We start from the raw sequence: 16,936 nt of genomic DNA on the forward strand, positions 1-16,936 counted from the left end.
CCAGCTCCGCAGCCCTTAGTTACTTCCTGGAAGTGATGCCGAGGCCACTGCCATTTCTCTTATCTGAATGTCCTATTTCCTTTGAGATGTTTCAGCTTTCCTTAATAACTCTGTAAATAAAGCACCAAACTGGACATTGCTTCTCATACTCCCCAATTCCTTGTGGGTAACTAACTGCTGGGCCTCCAGCCCAACCTGTCTCTCTCACTAAATGATGAGGTTTTCACAGAGAGCAGATGAGATGCACACGCCCAGTGTACAGCAAGTACAGTGTTTTCCGAGTCAGTGGGTGAAACAAGGGTACACAGGGGACCTCTAGGCGACCTTTCAGAGAATCACTTCACAGTTCAAGCAGAACAGTAAGGTCAGAGGAGGACAGAGGGTAAGAACTGAGAGTGTGTGCCATGTTTCCGTAAGTTTGGTGGCTTGGAGGAGAGAGCTTTCTGGCCCAGTCGACGGGCTGTTTCGTGTTTTCAGGTGGTTGACAAAAGCCTGTGTCTGAAGTTGCAGATGACAGTCGGAAAAACTGATGGAAAATGTTCTGAATGAAACAGGAGATGGAAAACACAAGGGGAAGCTTCACAAAGAGGAGGAATGGCCAGCAAGGAAAAAGGTAAAATTAAACAAATAAAGAGATTTAAAATCTCGAGTTACCAACGTCAGAAGGTCACTTGGTAATAAAGTGTGAGTCATGTCCTGGGAGCATCATGGCTAGAACCCGGACACCAGGAGAGACGTCATCCTGTGAGACTGTGATGAGGGCCAATGAAACCCCCGGAAATCCTTCATGCGGCCCTAGGGCAAAGGGTGCACGAATTTCAATGAAACTTATCCGAATTGTCTTGTGGATTTTGTTGATTTTAGAGAGAACAGCCCATGGGAAATACCCAGAAATGAAGAGAGATGGAGATGCCTGACTGCAGGTCACAAAAGAAGTGAAGAATGTATTTTCCCCCAAGCAGTCTGCAAATTTGAGCCTAGGAACATCAGAGAATGAATTATTTGTGCTAGGTGTTCAACAGAGATTTTAAAAGAAACTCAAGTTAATGAATAATGAAGTGACTAAATGCGGTGTAAGAGCCAGGTTTGTGGAACCAGGAAAAATGTGCTGGAGAACCCAGGCAGAGCAGGAGTCGTACTGAGAAAGAAAGTTAAAATGAATTAGAGAAAAGCCAATGCCTGGCCATGAACTCATGGAAAGGAAGTTTCTAGGATGATGTTTATCTGAAGAAAAGGCATACTATAGCTCAGCTTTGTGTATAGTCAACACAAGTATTAAATAATACTCTGTTCAATGGAAAAGGTTTCAGAATTGAGAAGTATTTCCTAGTCCTCTGTGAACGACTATATTCTACTACAGAGAAATCTCATGGTAAAATAAGGCTTAAAATCCACTGGGTGAATATGAACGTGATTTGAAAGGGCCATGGGAAAACAAACAAACAAACAAAACACAGCAGTCTCATTGAAAACAATAGTGCTACCCAATGCGGCTTTCTACTTTTTAATAATAAACTATGCACACATTAAACAGTTATGTAGGAAGAACTGTTTTATTTGAAGGCACCAAAGTACTTCTGTGTTATTGTTACCAACTTCTCCCGATAATACCATGTGGAATTTTCCAGGAAACTGGTACCAAATCACAAATCCAGATCTGCAAGTTTCAAGACAGCCAAACTAGCAAGGTCTGGGGAGGACTCCGATCTACAAACGACAAGGTTCTGCTGTTTTACAAAGCTAAGCAGGAAGGAGCAGTGAACCTGTTCAATGAGCCGACTAGAGAGGTTTCCTGCGCTCTGATGCTGTGCCTTGGATCTCCACCTTCTCACACCACATAAAGCACTACGTGGATTTACTGTTTCTGAACTATTTCTGTACACTGAATCCCATTTGCCAGGTCTTGTTTTGTGTCTATGTTTCCTTTATTTATATTCTGGGATTGGTCTTTTCTCTGCAGCCAGGGTTCCTTCCAGAAGACAAAAGCAACTCTGTTCAAGCCCTCTGAAGGCTTCTTGAGAATGCGCCCTCCCTTGATAAGTCCTCTGTCTCTAGAAGCCATTCTCAGGGCAACGCCTAGGTGGGGGCGGGGGCGGGGGCCACCACCATGTGATGACTATGGCTGGAGAACTAGCTCTCTACAAACACACTAGATGACTAGCTTTGTCTGCTAAGGGTAGGGAGATGTTTCCCTTCTTTACGGTGGGGAAAGGGTAGGAACAGTTATATTAATTTAAATGGAAGATATTTATTTTGTGGGCTTTTTGTATTCGGTGTGTCATTAAAGTGTTGTTAGCCACGTTCTTTTCATGTAATAACATGGTAGATATAATTAGATCAAAAGTCCAACACAGTATTTTCTACTCAGCCATACTTAAAAAAAAGGTTTATAATCAGATTAAAGTTCTAAGTCACAATTTACCAGATAGTCATGCTTACAAAAATAAAAAGCTTTAATCTCTGTAAGGATGAGCTCCCCTGTCCCTGTCTCTGAGACAAGAGTGTCTCTGTATAACTCTGACTGTCCTGGATCTTACTCTGTAGAACAAGCAGCCTCAAACTCAGAGACCCACCTGCCTCTGCCTCTTGAGTGCTGGGATTAAAGGCAAGGGCCATCACTACCCCATCCATTTCTAAATTAGATAATAACATCAGCCATTTCAGAAATGTAAAACTTCATGTCCTATGTCAAGGCCATCTGACACTGGTATGAAGAAGCCCACGCTCTGTGCTTACAGACCACTTGGGTCGCAATATTTCCTGGCTCTATGATGATCTATGTACTTAGAGGTTTCAGTAGTCATTGACTAGAAAGAACAGGTTTTTCTACCTCAGCTTTGGCCTCTAGCAGGCATATAGAACCTACTTTTTTGTGATGTGTTCTAGCATCATTGAACACCTTGCTCTTATAAGACCCAGTTGTCACTGATATTTACCTTTGAGATTTTGAGACAAGCATGTAGCCCTGGATGTCCATGGACTTGCTGTGTAGACTAAGCTGACCTTAAACTCACAGAGGTCCACCTGCCTCTGCCTTCTAAGTGCTGGAATTAAAGGCGTGTGCCACCATGGCAACTGGCAACAATTTCTGTCCATATCTCAATGTACAATTCTAGCACTTTGGATTTGGTCCAGATTCCAGAACTGTACTATTAATTGTGTAATTAAGAAAAAAGTCTGATTATTATGGCATTGTTCAAATATATAGAAAAACAAATAATATGAATGTCTTCCATACATTTCTCAGTACCAACCAGATTTTTAACTGCTATCAGACCATTTTGTATTTGTGTGTGCATGTGTACACGTGTTTGTGTGTGCTCATGTGTACACGTGTTGTGTGTGCTCATGTGTACATGTGCCTATGGATGTCCCTGAGGTGTCGTTTACTCTGTTTCTTGGCTTGGAGCTTGCTGATCTGGCTAGGCAGGGGTGGCACTGGGTCTAAGGATCCTGTCCCCATCTGCTCAGCACCGGGACCATGTGCACTGTCACGTCCTGCTTCTCTTCAGTTTCTAAGGATTGAACTCAATTTGTCACTGTTGCAACACAAGCATTTAACAACTGAGCTGTATCCCTAAACCTAACCTATTAAAGACAAAACCCCACAACATCCTCCTAAAAACCTATTTACAGACTATTACAAAGTTATCTGAATACTAAAAACTGTGATTATACGCAATGGACCTACAATACACATATCTAAGTATACATCTTATAAAATTCACATGTGGCTTCTACCTTTAGCACAATGCTCCTGGTGTAGGGAAACTCTGGGCTCTCACCATCATGACTGAAGAATAGACTCACCTTTGGTAGGTTAAACTACTCTCTACCTCATTTGCCAGTTTGTATTTTTATCACCTATTAAATGTGTAGATGAAACCCACAATGAAGAATGGTGTGCAAGAGCCCACTTATTCTAGGTTACGTCTCATTCTTCTGAGGATTCCCTTTGTTAAAACTTGCTGGGAGTGTATGATTTCAGACACAGAAGAAGTAGTTCTGGAAATCATCAGTGTTAAGAACTGTAGGAATGAAAAGCGCTGCAGAGATCACATCACCAAAGTCACCAAACTGTGCTTGTGACATCCACATCACACACACACACACACACACACACACACACACACAGAACACCCCCATGTACACACTACACACCACATACACATATACACACCACACACATACACATCACACACTACACTCCCACACACCATACACATACCACACACACATACACCACACTCACCATCCCCACTCCCACACACCATACACACACATGAACACCTTTTCTAAAATTATCTGTCCAGGAGGAAAGACTGGTATGAACAGGGATTAAAGAATGACTTTGAGAAGTTTAGCTCAGTTTTGTAAAATTATGCATAGCACTTTTTCGAAAAGGAGAGAGTCCTTAATTTCTCACAGCACTTGAGCACGGTAAGAGCATTTTTCATCTTTACACAACAGAACTGACGCCAGCCTAAGATCGCACTGACTTCACTGACAATTAATGGACAGCATGATGCTCTGTTAACTTTCAATCCTCTCAGTGCTAATGAGAACGGAACAACAGCTGCAGAGAGACACTGGATAATAGAAAAACCTACAGAATTACATCAGCCTATATGCTTCAAGGATGTGCTGACCTCAGAATGGAAACCAGGATATGTGTTACGTTGGGGACGAGGTTTTGCTTTTGTTTCTACAAGGATTTTCCTAAGGTCTTTACCACCAAGAATCACAATTTCTATTAGTGCAACACACACTGAGTGACTTAAATGCATGAAATCACGGCATGTGCTCACGAACACTGTGGTTTAAAAGTTCCGGCATCAGGCCCCAGTCTGAAGATCTGCATACAAGTCTGGGCTCACCCAAAGCTCTTTCTTTCGATCACTTTCACATTAAATTAATTCAAGTCAGCACAAGCTCTAACCTAAAGGCAGCATTACAAGTGACACACGACCGAGCTTTGACTGCTAATGCTCAGCCAGCTCCAGGGACAAGAATCCACGTTTAGCCTGGCATTTCTTTGCCTTTACTACGTGACTCACATTACAGGTGTCAGTTTAGAGAGTGAAGTCAGTTTGAGAGATGATGACAGTGACTGCCTTTCTAGTTCACAACTATTAAACATTGTAAGGACCTCATTTAAAAAAAAAAAGAAAGAAAGAAAATGGCCCTAATAAATTAAATACTTCCATCTTCAAACAGCAAAGAAACACAAGTTGTATTGCTGGGTATTTATGCATTGGATGAACCTCTGTGATTCTATTTAAGAGAGTAACTTCTGGAGACGTTACTTGTGTGCACTCTCTGGTCCCACTCAATTCTGCATCACACTGGGCTCTCATCAGCGGAGTGTGGTCTACAAACCCGAGAGCTGATCCTGAGGAACACAACATTTAACCTGATGATGAGCTGAGTGTGGTCTACAAACCCGAGAGCTGATCCTGAGGAACACAACATTTAACCTGGGAGAAGAAACTTGGCAAGTATGAAAGAGAAGAGGGTTACGTTCAGAAACTCTGTGACCCAAACCATTCCAAACATGGGAAGCTTCTGCAGAGGCAGTTTCCCTGGGGCCCAGAGCAATGTGGAGCCATATCTGGGCCATGCCCCATGTGCTGACTCCTGGTATTCATCAAGCACCATCCAGGATTCTCTGTTGTTCTTATCTCACTGGCCCTTCCACACCATTCAAAGAGAGAGTATATGCTTTGATTCTTAGATGAGACAGAAAGAGAATTCTCACTACTTCCCTAATTGGCCAGAGACTATTACTAAAGCCGATATCCAAAGTGGCACCACCAGGCACACTAATGTTCTTTAACAGCACTACTGTGGTACTCAGTATTATATTAACAAGCACATGCTTAGTACCTAATAAGTGTCAGGCAATGATGTATGCCAGGACACAGCTGGGAATCACACAGAACAAATTTCTGAGGCTTACAGAAGAAAAACAAACCCTTAAAAAATAAGTAATTTCCAATAAACAAATACAGGTTACCATCCTGAACTGGGAGTTAAGAGAAATATTCCTGATGCAGGGAATGCCTGAGACATTTGACAGTCTTAAGGATAAATGGCCACGGGAATGGAGGCATGGAGATGTAAAACAGCCTCTTATGTGTTAGTTGGTAGGTAGGTGGATAGGAATTTCTTGTATTGTCTTTACAAATGTATGTAGAAATACACTGGAAATTCCTTATACATCTTTTATTTACATATGAATGTGTAAGTGCACATACATTTATTTCCCTCTATCTACAGAGATGTGGAAGGAGAAAGGAAAAGAAAGAACAGGAGAGGGGCAGAGAGGGTGAGAATGACATCCCAGCCTAAAGGACGAGACAGAGGGATCAGGAACAACCTGGAGAGACAAGAACTCCAGCCTCTGAGCAACAGAATGCTACTGAAGGGTCAATGCCACAAGGGTGTTCGTGTTCGTGTACAGTGGTGATATTTTATTTGTACTGAAATGTGATTTTATTTGTATGTTAATAAATAAAGTTGCCTAGGGGGTCAGAGCTAATAGCAAGCCATAGCAGAAGCTGGGCGGTGGGTGTTGGCACACGCCTTTAATCCCAGCACTTGGGAGGTAGAGTTGGGCAGATCTCTGTGTGTTCAAGAACACAGCCAGCATGGCGACACATGCCTTTAATCTCAATACCAACCTTAGAAGACTTTGAGGTCTGTACAGACAGGCAGTGATGAGGAGGTCATGTGGTTGGGTTTACAACCAATAAGAAGGCAGAGCAGAAAGTCAGTAAAAGGACAGACACACAGGAAGTAGGCCTCTTTGCTGAGGGGAAGGACAGCAGTAGCAGTGAAGGGTAAGAAAGGGTTTTTAGCTCTTAGCTACTGCTCTGATCTCTTGGGCCTTTAACTCTGCAATTGGCACTGTGTTTCTTATTTAATAAGACTGCTCATCTATAGTTTGTGTAACTGACAAACTGTAGAGACAGAAGGGACTGGGAAAAAATGAAATAGTTTGCAGATTAAAACAGCTGGTTCTCTGCCAAGAACACCTACACTGGAGAGCAAGTTAGAGGCCGGGTGTGTCTCGAACAACAAAACAGAACAAAGCTAACCGACTACTAACCGACCAACCGACGAACACATTGCTAGGTTTTAAATATCATGATGAAACTTGTTGCTTGTAAGACTCATCTGTACTCCATATGTTTAAGAGCTACCTGTCAGTCTGTCCTTCTCAGGAGGTTAGGTCAAAGTCAATCTAAGTCTCTAAGTGGCTGGATTTAATTTAGATCCTTATTTTCTGAACAAAAAGAGTTTTATTTTTGTGGATCCAAAATTAACATTTTGTTTTAGGAATATAGATAAAAGGAAGTTTGCATTTTTAACGTCCCTTAGAGTTTGCAAATATTTTTCCATCTGATGAATTAAGAGGAGAAATGCCTGTTGTCAGATGTACTCTGACTTCTACGGAAGAGTTACTCATTGCTCCCTCATCCCAGACACTTCTAAAGCCAGTCTTCCATGGAACGAAGTAGCTTTGCACTGGACTAAGTTCCTGGAGCGGTGCTCTACCCTGCACTGACTACGATGGTGGCCACTGGCCAACCCGGCTGTGTCAGTGAAACGAACTAGTCCTTCAGCTACAGCAGGCCCTCGGCAACTGCAGACTAGCTTCATGTGGCTCTCAAAGGTGGGCTGTGTAGACACAGTTATCTCCTGCATTTAATATATAGTTACGTAAGCAAAGGGGTAAATTCATAATACTCTAGTTCTCAGGAAGAGAGACACTGTTTGCCTAACAAGTTCTTGTTAAGATCAAAATGCTGGTTATGAACTCCATGATGCCAGCCCCTGGAAATCCTGTAGACCCTCGGTTCTTTCTAAACAATATGTTGATCCACCCAAAACAGTATACTTCAAATATACAAAACTCATTTGTAATTTTAGGGATGTAATAATAAAGATGTAATGGTATTTGCTCTGCCCATGACCTTGGGTTACAGGACCCAAAGGAGGCAGTGCTTCCTGCCACTGTATGTGACACCTCCTAAAGGGGGCTCATGACCCTTCTCCCTTCTGCCTACTTCCTGGTCTGATCAAACTGCCAGGTGGATTGGCTTCCAGTCAGATCAGAGGATGACTTCAGCTGTTCACTTGGTTCTGTATTCCTGAGTGTATTTTCTCAATTTATATCTTAATAAATCCTATTACCCATTAAATAGACTCATATGGATTTATCATGACATAAAGTCAATGGTATCTAGAATCTTGTGTTATTTACTAATAATGTAACATTCCTGCTTATTGGTATTTACTTCTCTGGAACTGATATTAGTGCAATAGTAGGTTAAAACTATTGCTTTACTCATGGAATCATTTAAAATAACAATCTAGCCATATTTTTACTTTTCTTTCTTTTTTCTACTTATAAATAAGGCAGAGAAACAAAAACTGATAACCAGCATTTTGATCTTAACAAGAACTTGTTAGGCAAGCAGTATCTCTCTTCCTGAGGACTAGAGCATTATGAATTTACCCCTTTGCTTACGTAACTATATAGTTAAAAACCGAACCTTCTCAGATGAAATGTTATAATATCAAAATAAAGAATAAGATCACAGGCCTAAGTGTTTATATATTCCAGCAGACTTTCAGCCCTATCCACAAGGCTGTTAGCGGCAACAAACTTGGGCCAGGACCAGAAGTCACAGTGCTTGAAAGAAGCAGTGTATCTAATTTTGAGGTAAAGTAGACTTACAATATAGCTCACTAAATAAACGATGTTTAACTGTCATCTTTGTAGAAAATACTTGGTGTTCTTTACACTTTGTTTTGTGCAAAACGCAGAGTGGTTCGACTGCTGAAGAACACGTCGTTGGTCCCCGGGTGGGTGTGGAACACTGCTCACCAGCCCTCCTGGTGGTGCCTCTACGGCGACTACTGAGTGAGCATAGCATGCAGATATGGTAATTACAACACGGACAACTGTTAGAGACACCTCGTGAAAGCAGACTTCACAGGCTCACAGAGGCAGAAATGAGAAATGCTGACAGGAAGGAAAAAGAGGCAAAAAGAACCAATAGCAAGCAGTCTCATGCAAAGTGAAAACGTGAGATGGGGGCGGGGCAGCAGGGATGCTCAGCATGAAGAGCAGAGCCCTGGCAGAGTCGGAATCCCAGGTGCAATACCCTCTTCTGGCTCAGCAGGCACTGTGCACATGTGGTACACATATATATACTTGCTGAAACACACTCCAACATAAAATGAAGATGAATCTTTTAAAAATCCCTTTACTTGTCTTTAATGTGCATAGGTGTTTTACCTGCATGGGTATCTGTGCACCACGTGCATGCCTTTCCTCCAAGTCTAAAAGACGATGTCAGATTCCCGGGAACTGGAATCACATTTGTACGCCACCATGTGGGTGTGGGAATATAACCTGGGTCCTCTAGAGGAGCTCTCCTTTTAAAAAAGTGAAATTAAGGGGGAAGAGAAGGGAATGGCATCAAATTTTAAAACTAGGTCTTAGCACAGAACCCTTGTGCCTTCTGCCCGGCCTTCTATAGAGAACTGTCTGAAGGCTTAACTATCAACTATTACAGTAGTAATTTATAGTTTTTAAGCTTTCATAGGACCTTTCTAGATCCTTTCTCATTATGTTTCTCATTGTCACTGCTTTGGTAGGTCTTTTCCTCATGGCTAGCTGCAAGATTCCCCGTAATGATCCTCCTGTGGTAGCACCTCACTGGAATGCCCACCACAGTAGAGAAAGGCTGCCGTGGAGTGCTGTCTTAATGCTGGTACAGTCTCCATTTCGGCCTTCCTTTCCCAATGCTATCCTGTCTCATTACACTAAAAAAAAAAAAAAATGGGTAACTTTGGGAAGGACAAACTGGGCTTGTCAGGTGGAAAGTTCAATGTCCAAGTTCCCAGGCAGTAACTAACCATGTTATCTGGTCTCTTCCTGTAACCATGTGACAGAGTTCACAGTACAGGCTGATCATGAAAAATGAATCCTGTACCTCACTTTTCGGAGCCTTGAGCAAAGAGCTGAGAGTCAAATGTGCCCAGGTTCTTCCCAGTGCAAACTCCATGACTTTTAAGGTCTGGTCCCCACTGAGCTAGCTGGGTGGCTAACATCAGCGGAGGTGACATGGAGGTGACTGAGGTAAAGACGTCTTTCAAGAGGACAGGTCTGTTCCAGAGAAACGCTGAGGCTGAAGACTACTATGTTCACTATCAGTTCAATGATCCTCCTTGTACACCCAAAAGAACAAATGAAATGTGGCAATTTCATTTTTTAATTGTGTTAAATACTATAACAAATGGTTGTTCTCTTTGGGATGCTGGGAATCAAACTTAAGGTTGGTATGCGACACCACTGAGCTACATCCCCAGAACATTTGTTAAAAGTAAAGTAACAATAGGAAATCTTTATCCGGAACTGTGAAAATCCATGCTGGAAATAACCATTTCCAATTGACAGAAACTCAATCATCAACCACTTTTGAGATACTGAATATGCCATTAAAACCCAAGATAGTGTTTGGATAAAGATGTACACTAAGACATCATCTAATCCTAAAATTACTGGAGTCCATTAGCAGCCATCAGGAGACTGTACAGAGTATTTTAAAATACGAATAGCTGGGAAAAATACATAAATATAAATAGTGTGTACATTACTGATATAGACTGTTCTGCTTGGCTTATCATACATAAAGAAACTTACTATGTAGACCAGGCTGGTCACAAAATCACAGAGATCTGCTGTCCTCTGCCTCCTAAATGCTAGAATTGAAAATGTGAGTCATTATGCTCAGCTTCATGGTTTTATTTTAATATTCAAATTAAGAAAAGATATTGCTCATTCTAAGTATTAGAAATATTCACCTTGATTATATGTATCTTCATTGTTTATAGGTTAAATATGACAGTTTTATCTATTTGATCCACTGACAGTTGTCTTTTCCCACAACAGAAACATGTATTTATGTATGTCTTCATGAGCACACAGTCGAAAGTTCAGATTAAATTACTATTCACACGTGAGCTGCTGCTATGTACCACTAAAAGGGAAGGACATGACTTCAGACGTGGAGTTTTCTCGTAAGCCACAGGAACTACCTACTCCTTGCCATCACAATTTTAAAAGCTAAAATTGATATAGTGCATAAACTTACAGTTTTATTCCCCATCTTAGAAAGACTCAAAACCAGTTTATATAAAGAATACGTAGCATCAGAGCTGGAGAGATGGCCTGGCAGGTAAGAGCATTTGCTGCTCTCGCAGAGGACCTGGGTTTGGCTTCCTGCACCTACATGGTGGTTCACAACTATCTGTAATTCCAGTTCCAGGGGATCTGATGCCCTCTTCTGGCCTCCACAAGCACCAGCCACATTCACAGTGTAAGTTTGATCTCAGGTGGTGACAAGGCTTATAATCCTAGCACTGTGGTGATGGCGGTGGTGGTAGTAGTGGTGGTGGTATGAGGTGAGGTAGGGATGCGCAGATCCCTGGGGCTTGCTGTTTAGTGAGTTTTGGGTCCAGTAGAAGCCCTGTCTCAGAAGACAAGGTGGTGGCTAGAGAGATGGCTCGGCAACTAAGTGCACATACTTCTTCTAGGAAACCAAGTTAGGTTCTGAGACCCCATGCAATGGCTCCCAACTCTAGGAGATCTGATGTCCTTGTCTGACCTCTGAGAATACTGTAGTCAAATTCATAACATCACACTCGCCATCTATACATATAGTTAAAAATAAAAATAAAATCTTTTTTTTTAAAAAAAGGTGGGGGTTGGGGATTTAACTCAGTGGTAGACTGTTTGCCTAGCAAGCGCAAGGCCCTGGGTTCAGTCCTCAGCTCCAGAAAAAAAGAAAAAAAGAAAAAAGAAAAAATGAAAAAAAAGTGGATGGCTCCTGAGGAACAACACTCAAGGTTGATCTCTGGCTCCACACACACACACAAAAGCACAGGAATTGCACACATGTGAACAAGCATCCTCTGTACACATATGAAGGTTGATCTCTGGCCTCCATATACACACAAAGGCACACGTATCTGCACACACATGAACAAACATCCTCTGCAGAAACAAAAGGTAGCATGTGACTCCTCATTCTAAATAGAATGCATCATAAAGTTCTTTTCAAATAGCTACGACAAAAACAACAGTTATGACAAAGGAATGGGAAGTTATAAAGCTTCATCCTAAAATGCTTTGGGATTTGGCCAGTTTGGTCTACATATGAGTTCCAGGGCAGCTGTGTCTGTGTGTGTGGGTTTAACTGAAAAATCAATTTTTCTCTTGCATGCATTTATGATGCTAAAATAGCCCCTATCCTTATGTTTCAAACATAACTTTATTTAACTCAATATACTGATGTGTGTGTATGTGTGTGTGAGAGAGAGAGACAGACAGACAGGCAGACACTCAGATTTTGGAGACAGCTTTAACACAGAATGATAAGAACACATGCTGGATACGGTGGTACACACCTTTAATCCCAGCACTGGGAGACAGAGGTCAAGCTTATCTCGGAGTTTGAGGCTAGCCAACACAACACAGTGAGACCGTGCTATACATAACTTACGAAGTTGATTTTATGCTTTTCAAATTAAAAATGTAATAAATGACTTGTTTAATTACATCACACTCATTATCTAATTGGCCTATTTTTGCTAGCTCCATTTTATAAATGGCATGACTCAGACTAAGGAAGATAACTCAACTCATTGACATGAAATGGTGTAATCAATTCAAATCTAGACTGACTTTAAATCTATACACCTAACCACTGTGATTTTAGAAAAGAAGATCTCAAACTTTATTTCAAACCAACTGTGCCTGTCATTGTACTCTGAAGCGGGTGGTCTGAAGCCCACCTGGTACTGAGGCTAGCTCACCTCCCCAAGCTTGATGTGACCCATTGCTTCTGAGAACCACACGCCAGCCATTCCCTGAGACCTGCAGTGAGACAGCACACAGCACAGAAAAGTGCCTGACCCTTCAGGATCAGTTTAAAACTGGAGTATCTGGGGCATGCTGTAGGGAGGGCTTTAGAACACAGTCTGATTGGGGTGTTGATAGAAGAGTGAACAGAAACTGACAGAGAAGTCAATGTGACCTAGATGCAAAGGCCCGGCAGCGGAAATTAGACTTGTGGAATGGTTTAATCACCCTTCTTTATTTTAAAACACAACCTTAGATATTTTAACTCACTTATCTCTCAGACACACATAGAATTACTAACCTTCTACATTCATGGCTTCTCTCAGAACCTGAAGTTTCTTTTGTCTCTCTCGAATTCGGTCCAAAGCATTTGATACTGCAGAGGAAGTTGGCGCTTCTCGAGTGTGATACACTGGCTCCACTTTCTGAGGGCCAAAGACATCCAAGGCAATGCTTCCATCAGAGTACCTTGCCTCTTTTTTTCTAGGAGCGGGTGAAGTCCGTCCTGTTACTGGCTCAGGGTCACAGTGTTGGTACCTATCAGTCTCTCCAGAAAAGTCTCTGTCAGCCGTACAAAGCAAGTCCATGGATGAAGCCCAGACCTTCTTCTTAGACAGCACATCAATTCCAGGGAAAACCTTTTTTTGTGGACTGCTAGTTTTGAACTGGTAAGGGGAAGAGACAGTCTCAGAATCTTCATGCCTAGAATTGTTATCAGATGGGGTATCCTTGAAATAATCTTCCTCATCTTGTGTGTCTCTGATGGACAGAAATCCCATAGATTTACTAAGCCCTTTGTTAAGAAAAGTCTGATGAGAGAATGGAGCCTTGTGCATGTCTAGTACATCAGAAGTGGAGCTTCTTCCTGGAATGACAAGAAAATCAGCTGGAAGGGAACCCACTACTAACAACAAAGTGCTGCCAGTTCCCCAACTATCCAAGGGAGGGTCAGAACGAAGGGACGACGGAGGAGGGAAAGTGCAAACACAGCGTATGAATTCGAGTCCAGTGTCCCTTTTCTTTAGCTTTGCTTTGCATTACTGGGGACTGAACCTAGACCCTTGTGCATGCAAGAACTCTCCTGCTGAGCTATGCCTGCATCACAATGTCTCTTACAGAACAATATAAATATATTGAACATATGCTCTGCGTAGTATTATTTCTATCATCAAAAGTAAACTATTTTGTTTTAAAATGAAGATAAAAGTTATTAATAACATCTAATTTTATAGAACAGCAGTTATCCATGAAATTATTGGAAATAATATAATACATAATATACTCTTTTAACTTCTAGAAATGTAACTTAAAATGTGTTTCCAAGGTAAAAAATCCTGGTATATTCTGATCTTTCAAATAAATATGTTTAACTGAAGAAATAGAACTGTTTCTATTTTGAATAGGAAGAAAACTGTAATACATGGAATTACCAAGTTCAAGATTTTACTATAACTAGATATGTTTTCAGAAAACTTTACCATATCTGAAACCCAGATAATTTCCATCTAAATTGTTAAAGAAATCCAATTTATCATGATAAACTACTAGAGAGACTAAAATTCCTTCCCTTTGAATGGAATGTATCCCTATTTGTTAGCTGCAACCCCCATGTTAGCTTTGTCTTGGAGTTCTGCAGAGTTATAACCAAGTACTTATCCCGTTGGTTTTCAAAGTTCCATGGAGACATAAAAAAATGTCCATTCAGCTAGATTAATTCTATGAATCAACATACTCAAGACCCAAAACGGTATTTGTCCAGTACTGAAAAAATGTAGGAAATATTTTGAAGTTGCTACCTCAATAGCCCTACAACACTGACAACTTTCTCTGGTATATTCTGTGATTTTTCTTTGAAAACAAACATGCTGTATAATATGACGAGATCCTTCTTAGTAACAGGAAATTGCTTGCAAATTCATCCGAGTCTACCAGTTGTCACTCTGAAATAATAACTATGTTTAATTCCTTGATAACAAATTTACCCTAAAATTATGAGACAGTAAATTTGTATCAGTTGATGCAACAATAGCAATACAAACATCATGTTGTTTTCATTTCATGTTCCAGTAAACATGGACCTAATTAAGCATAACTATGGACAGCTTCCATATTTGAAGTACGGAATCTACAGGACACTAGAAAACATACTATACCACACCCAGGCAGATTATTACAAAATCAAGCTTCTAGCTGTAAGCATGGCTGTGTCGCAGTCTTTAGGGGTAAGTAACATTCTTACATAAACTACAATCTTAAAAGTAGCAAATTTAAAATTGTATGAACTTCTAAACAGACATATTCTTGGAAGCTGACAGAAAACACAAGCTGAAAAATAAACGGACCGAGAGGATTCGGGGTCACGAGCCACATACAAATGCAGCCATTCTCATGCTTTCTGCCGCCTTGACACTAGGCAGGTAGAGGAGCTACGGAAAACTCAACAGGGTATGTTGACACACCAGAAGTTCACGCTCAGCCTTTCTGTTCCTTGACAAAGTGTTAAGTTCACTCCCTTTCTTCGATGACCCTGCTCTTCCTCAGTCTTCCAATCCTCCACTGTCACTGAGCTGTAAGCCCACCTCACTTCCCATCAAGGAAACAGCCTCTCCAGGAGGAGTGTCTTCTCACCTGGCTGTGCTGCCCCTGCTGTTTCCAAGGGGACAGGAAGCTGCCAGCAAGTACTCTGAGTTCCCCTCACTGCTGCGAGCGTGTTTGTCTCTGGTAACCTCTCTGCCAGGATTCCTCCCTTTCATTGCGCCTTCCCGGTAGTATACAAATATGATCTCGTCTTTCTCAAAAGACAAGCAAAAGCAAGACAAACTCCTCCCACTGCACATTCCCTTTACTTGCGATCTTTCCAATTCCCCACTTTTCTCTCCTTATTTCCCGACTTCCGTCAGGCTCCAGCTACTCTGCAGCACCAGCGGCCTCCACAGAGCCAAGCTCAGTGACTGCTCCAGGTGGAGGCCTCTCACAGGCGCCCTTTCCCCTCCACACCTGGCTCCCTGCTGGGGCTGCTTCTCCCTCTTACTCTCGATCTTTCCTAATCCTTTAATGTGTTTCCAAATGTTGGGTTTACTCAAGTATCAGGTTCAGAATTCCTTTTATTGGTCTTTTCCTTATACAATTTTATTAACAATATTTTAAATATGATCTCGATTTGAAAAACTCCCACATTCACTTTCTTCACCCCGATCTTTTTGGGGAAGCTATGGTCTCACACAACTGGAGCTTCTGCTACTGTGCCTCAGAAGCAACTCAAAACTGTTCAGGGTCCAAAGTCATCTTTTGTTTTCTGCTCCCAGAGTGAGCCATTCCCTCCCAGGCTTTCCCAGTACTGTAAGTGGCACTATTACCCAAATGATTACTCAAAATGGAAATACTGTCCTTAAATGACGCATCTCCCTTAGCTCCATCGGCAATTACTAACTTTAAAATTCTCAAAGACACCTTACTTCGTGTGTTAATCTCCAATTCCACTGCCACTGTATCATACCCAATGAATGATATCGATGGCTAGATCACTGTTGTGACCCTGAGTCTATCAACTCCACTCAACATCCAGAATTCTCTTTTTACAATGTAATTCCACATGTCACTGTCCTGTTCAACAAATCAGACAGCCTATCCCTCAGGAATTGAAAGCCTTCTACTTCTGCCACACGAATTCTTTGCATCTGATATATACTTCCTCATTTTATCCAAGCTGTAGGCTTTTCTCTATTGTGCTCTTATAAATATAAAAATAAAAATATGTACTTCTGCCTCTTTTCTGGATCTTTCTCATGTCCAGTATCTTTGCATTCATTGTTTTATTTTAATCTTTTCAAAAAAATCAACTTATTCATCTATATGTGAATGGGTATTTTGCCTGTATGTATGTATGTATGTATGTATGTATGTATGTATGTATGTGCATCACATGTGTGTAGTGTCTACAGAGGCCAGAAGAAGGTACTGGATCACGTGGGATTGGAGTTACAGAAGGTTGTAAGC

General features: G+C 41.4%; 1 protein-coding gene across 5 annotated transcripts in view; it reads right to left on the bottom strand.

The window, feature by feature from the left end:
* Ptpn13 (protein tyrosine phosphatase non-receptor type 13) overlaps positions 1-16,936 on the bottom strand; it is a 176,488-nt gene that overhangs the window by 88,633 nt on the left and 70,919 nt on the right. For all 5 annotated transcript variants that reach the window (XM_036200765.1, XM_036200763.1, XM_036200767.1 and 2 more), the window contains exon 7: positions 13,242-13,805. In XM_036200765.1, coding sequence (XP_036056658.1) covers positions 13,242-13,805 — 564 coding nt within the window. The remainder of the gene's footprint in view (positions 1-13,241; positions 13,806-16,936) is intronic.

The sequence above is a fragment of the Onychomys torridus genome, chromosome 10 (genome assembly GCF_903995425.1).
Source record: "Onychomys torridus chromosome 10, mOncTor1.1, whole genome shotgun sequence".
Lineage (NCBI taxonomy): Eukaryota > Metazoa > Chordata > Mammalia > Rodentia > Cricetidae > Onychomys > Onychomys torridus.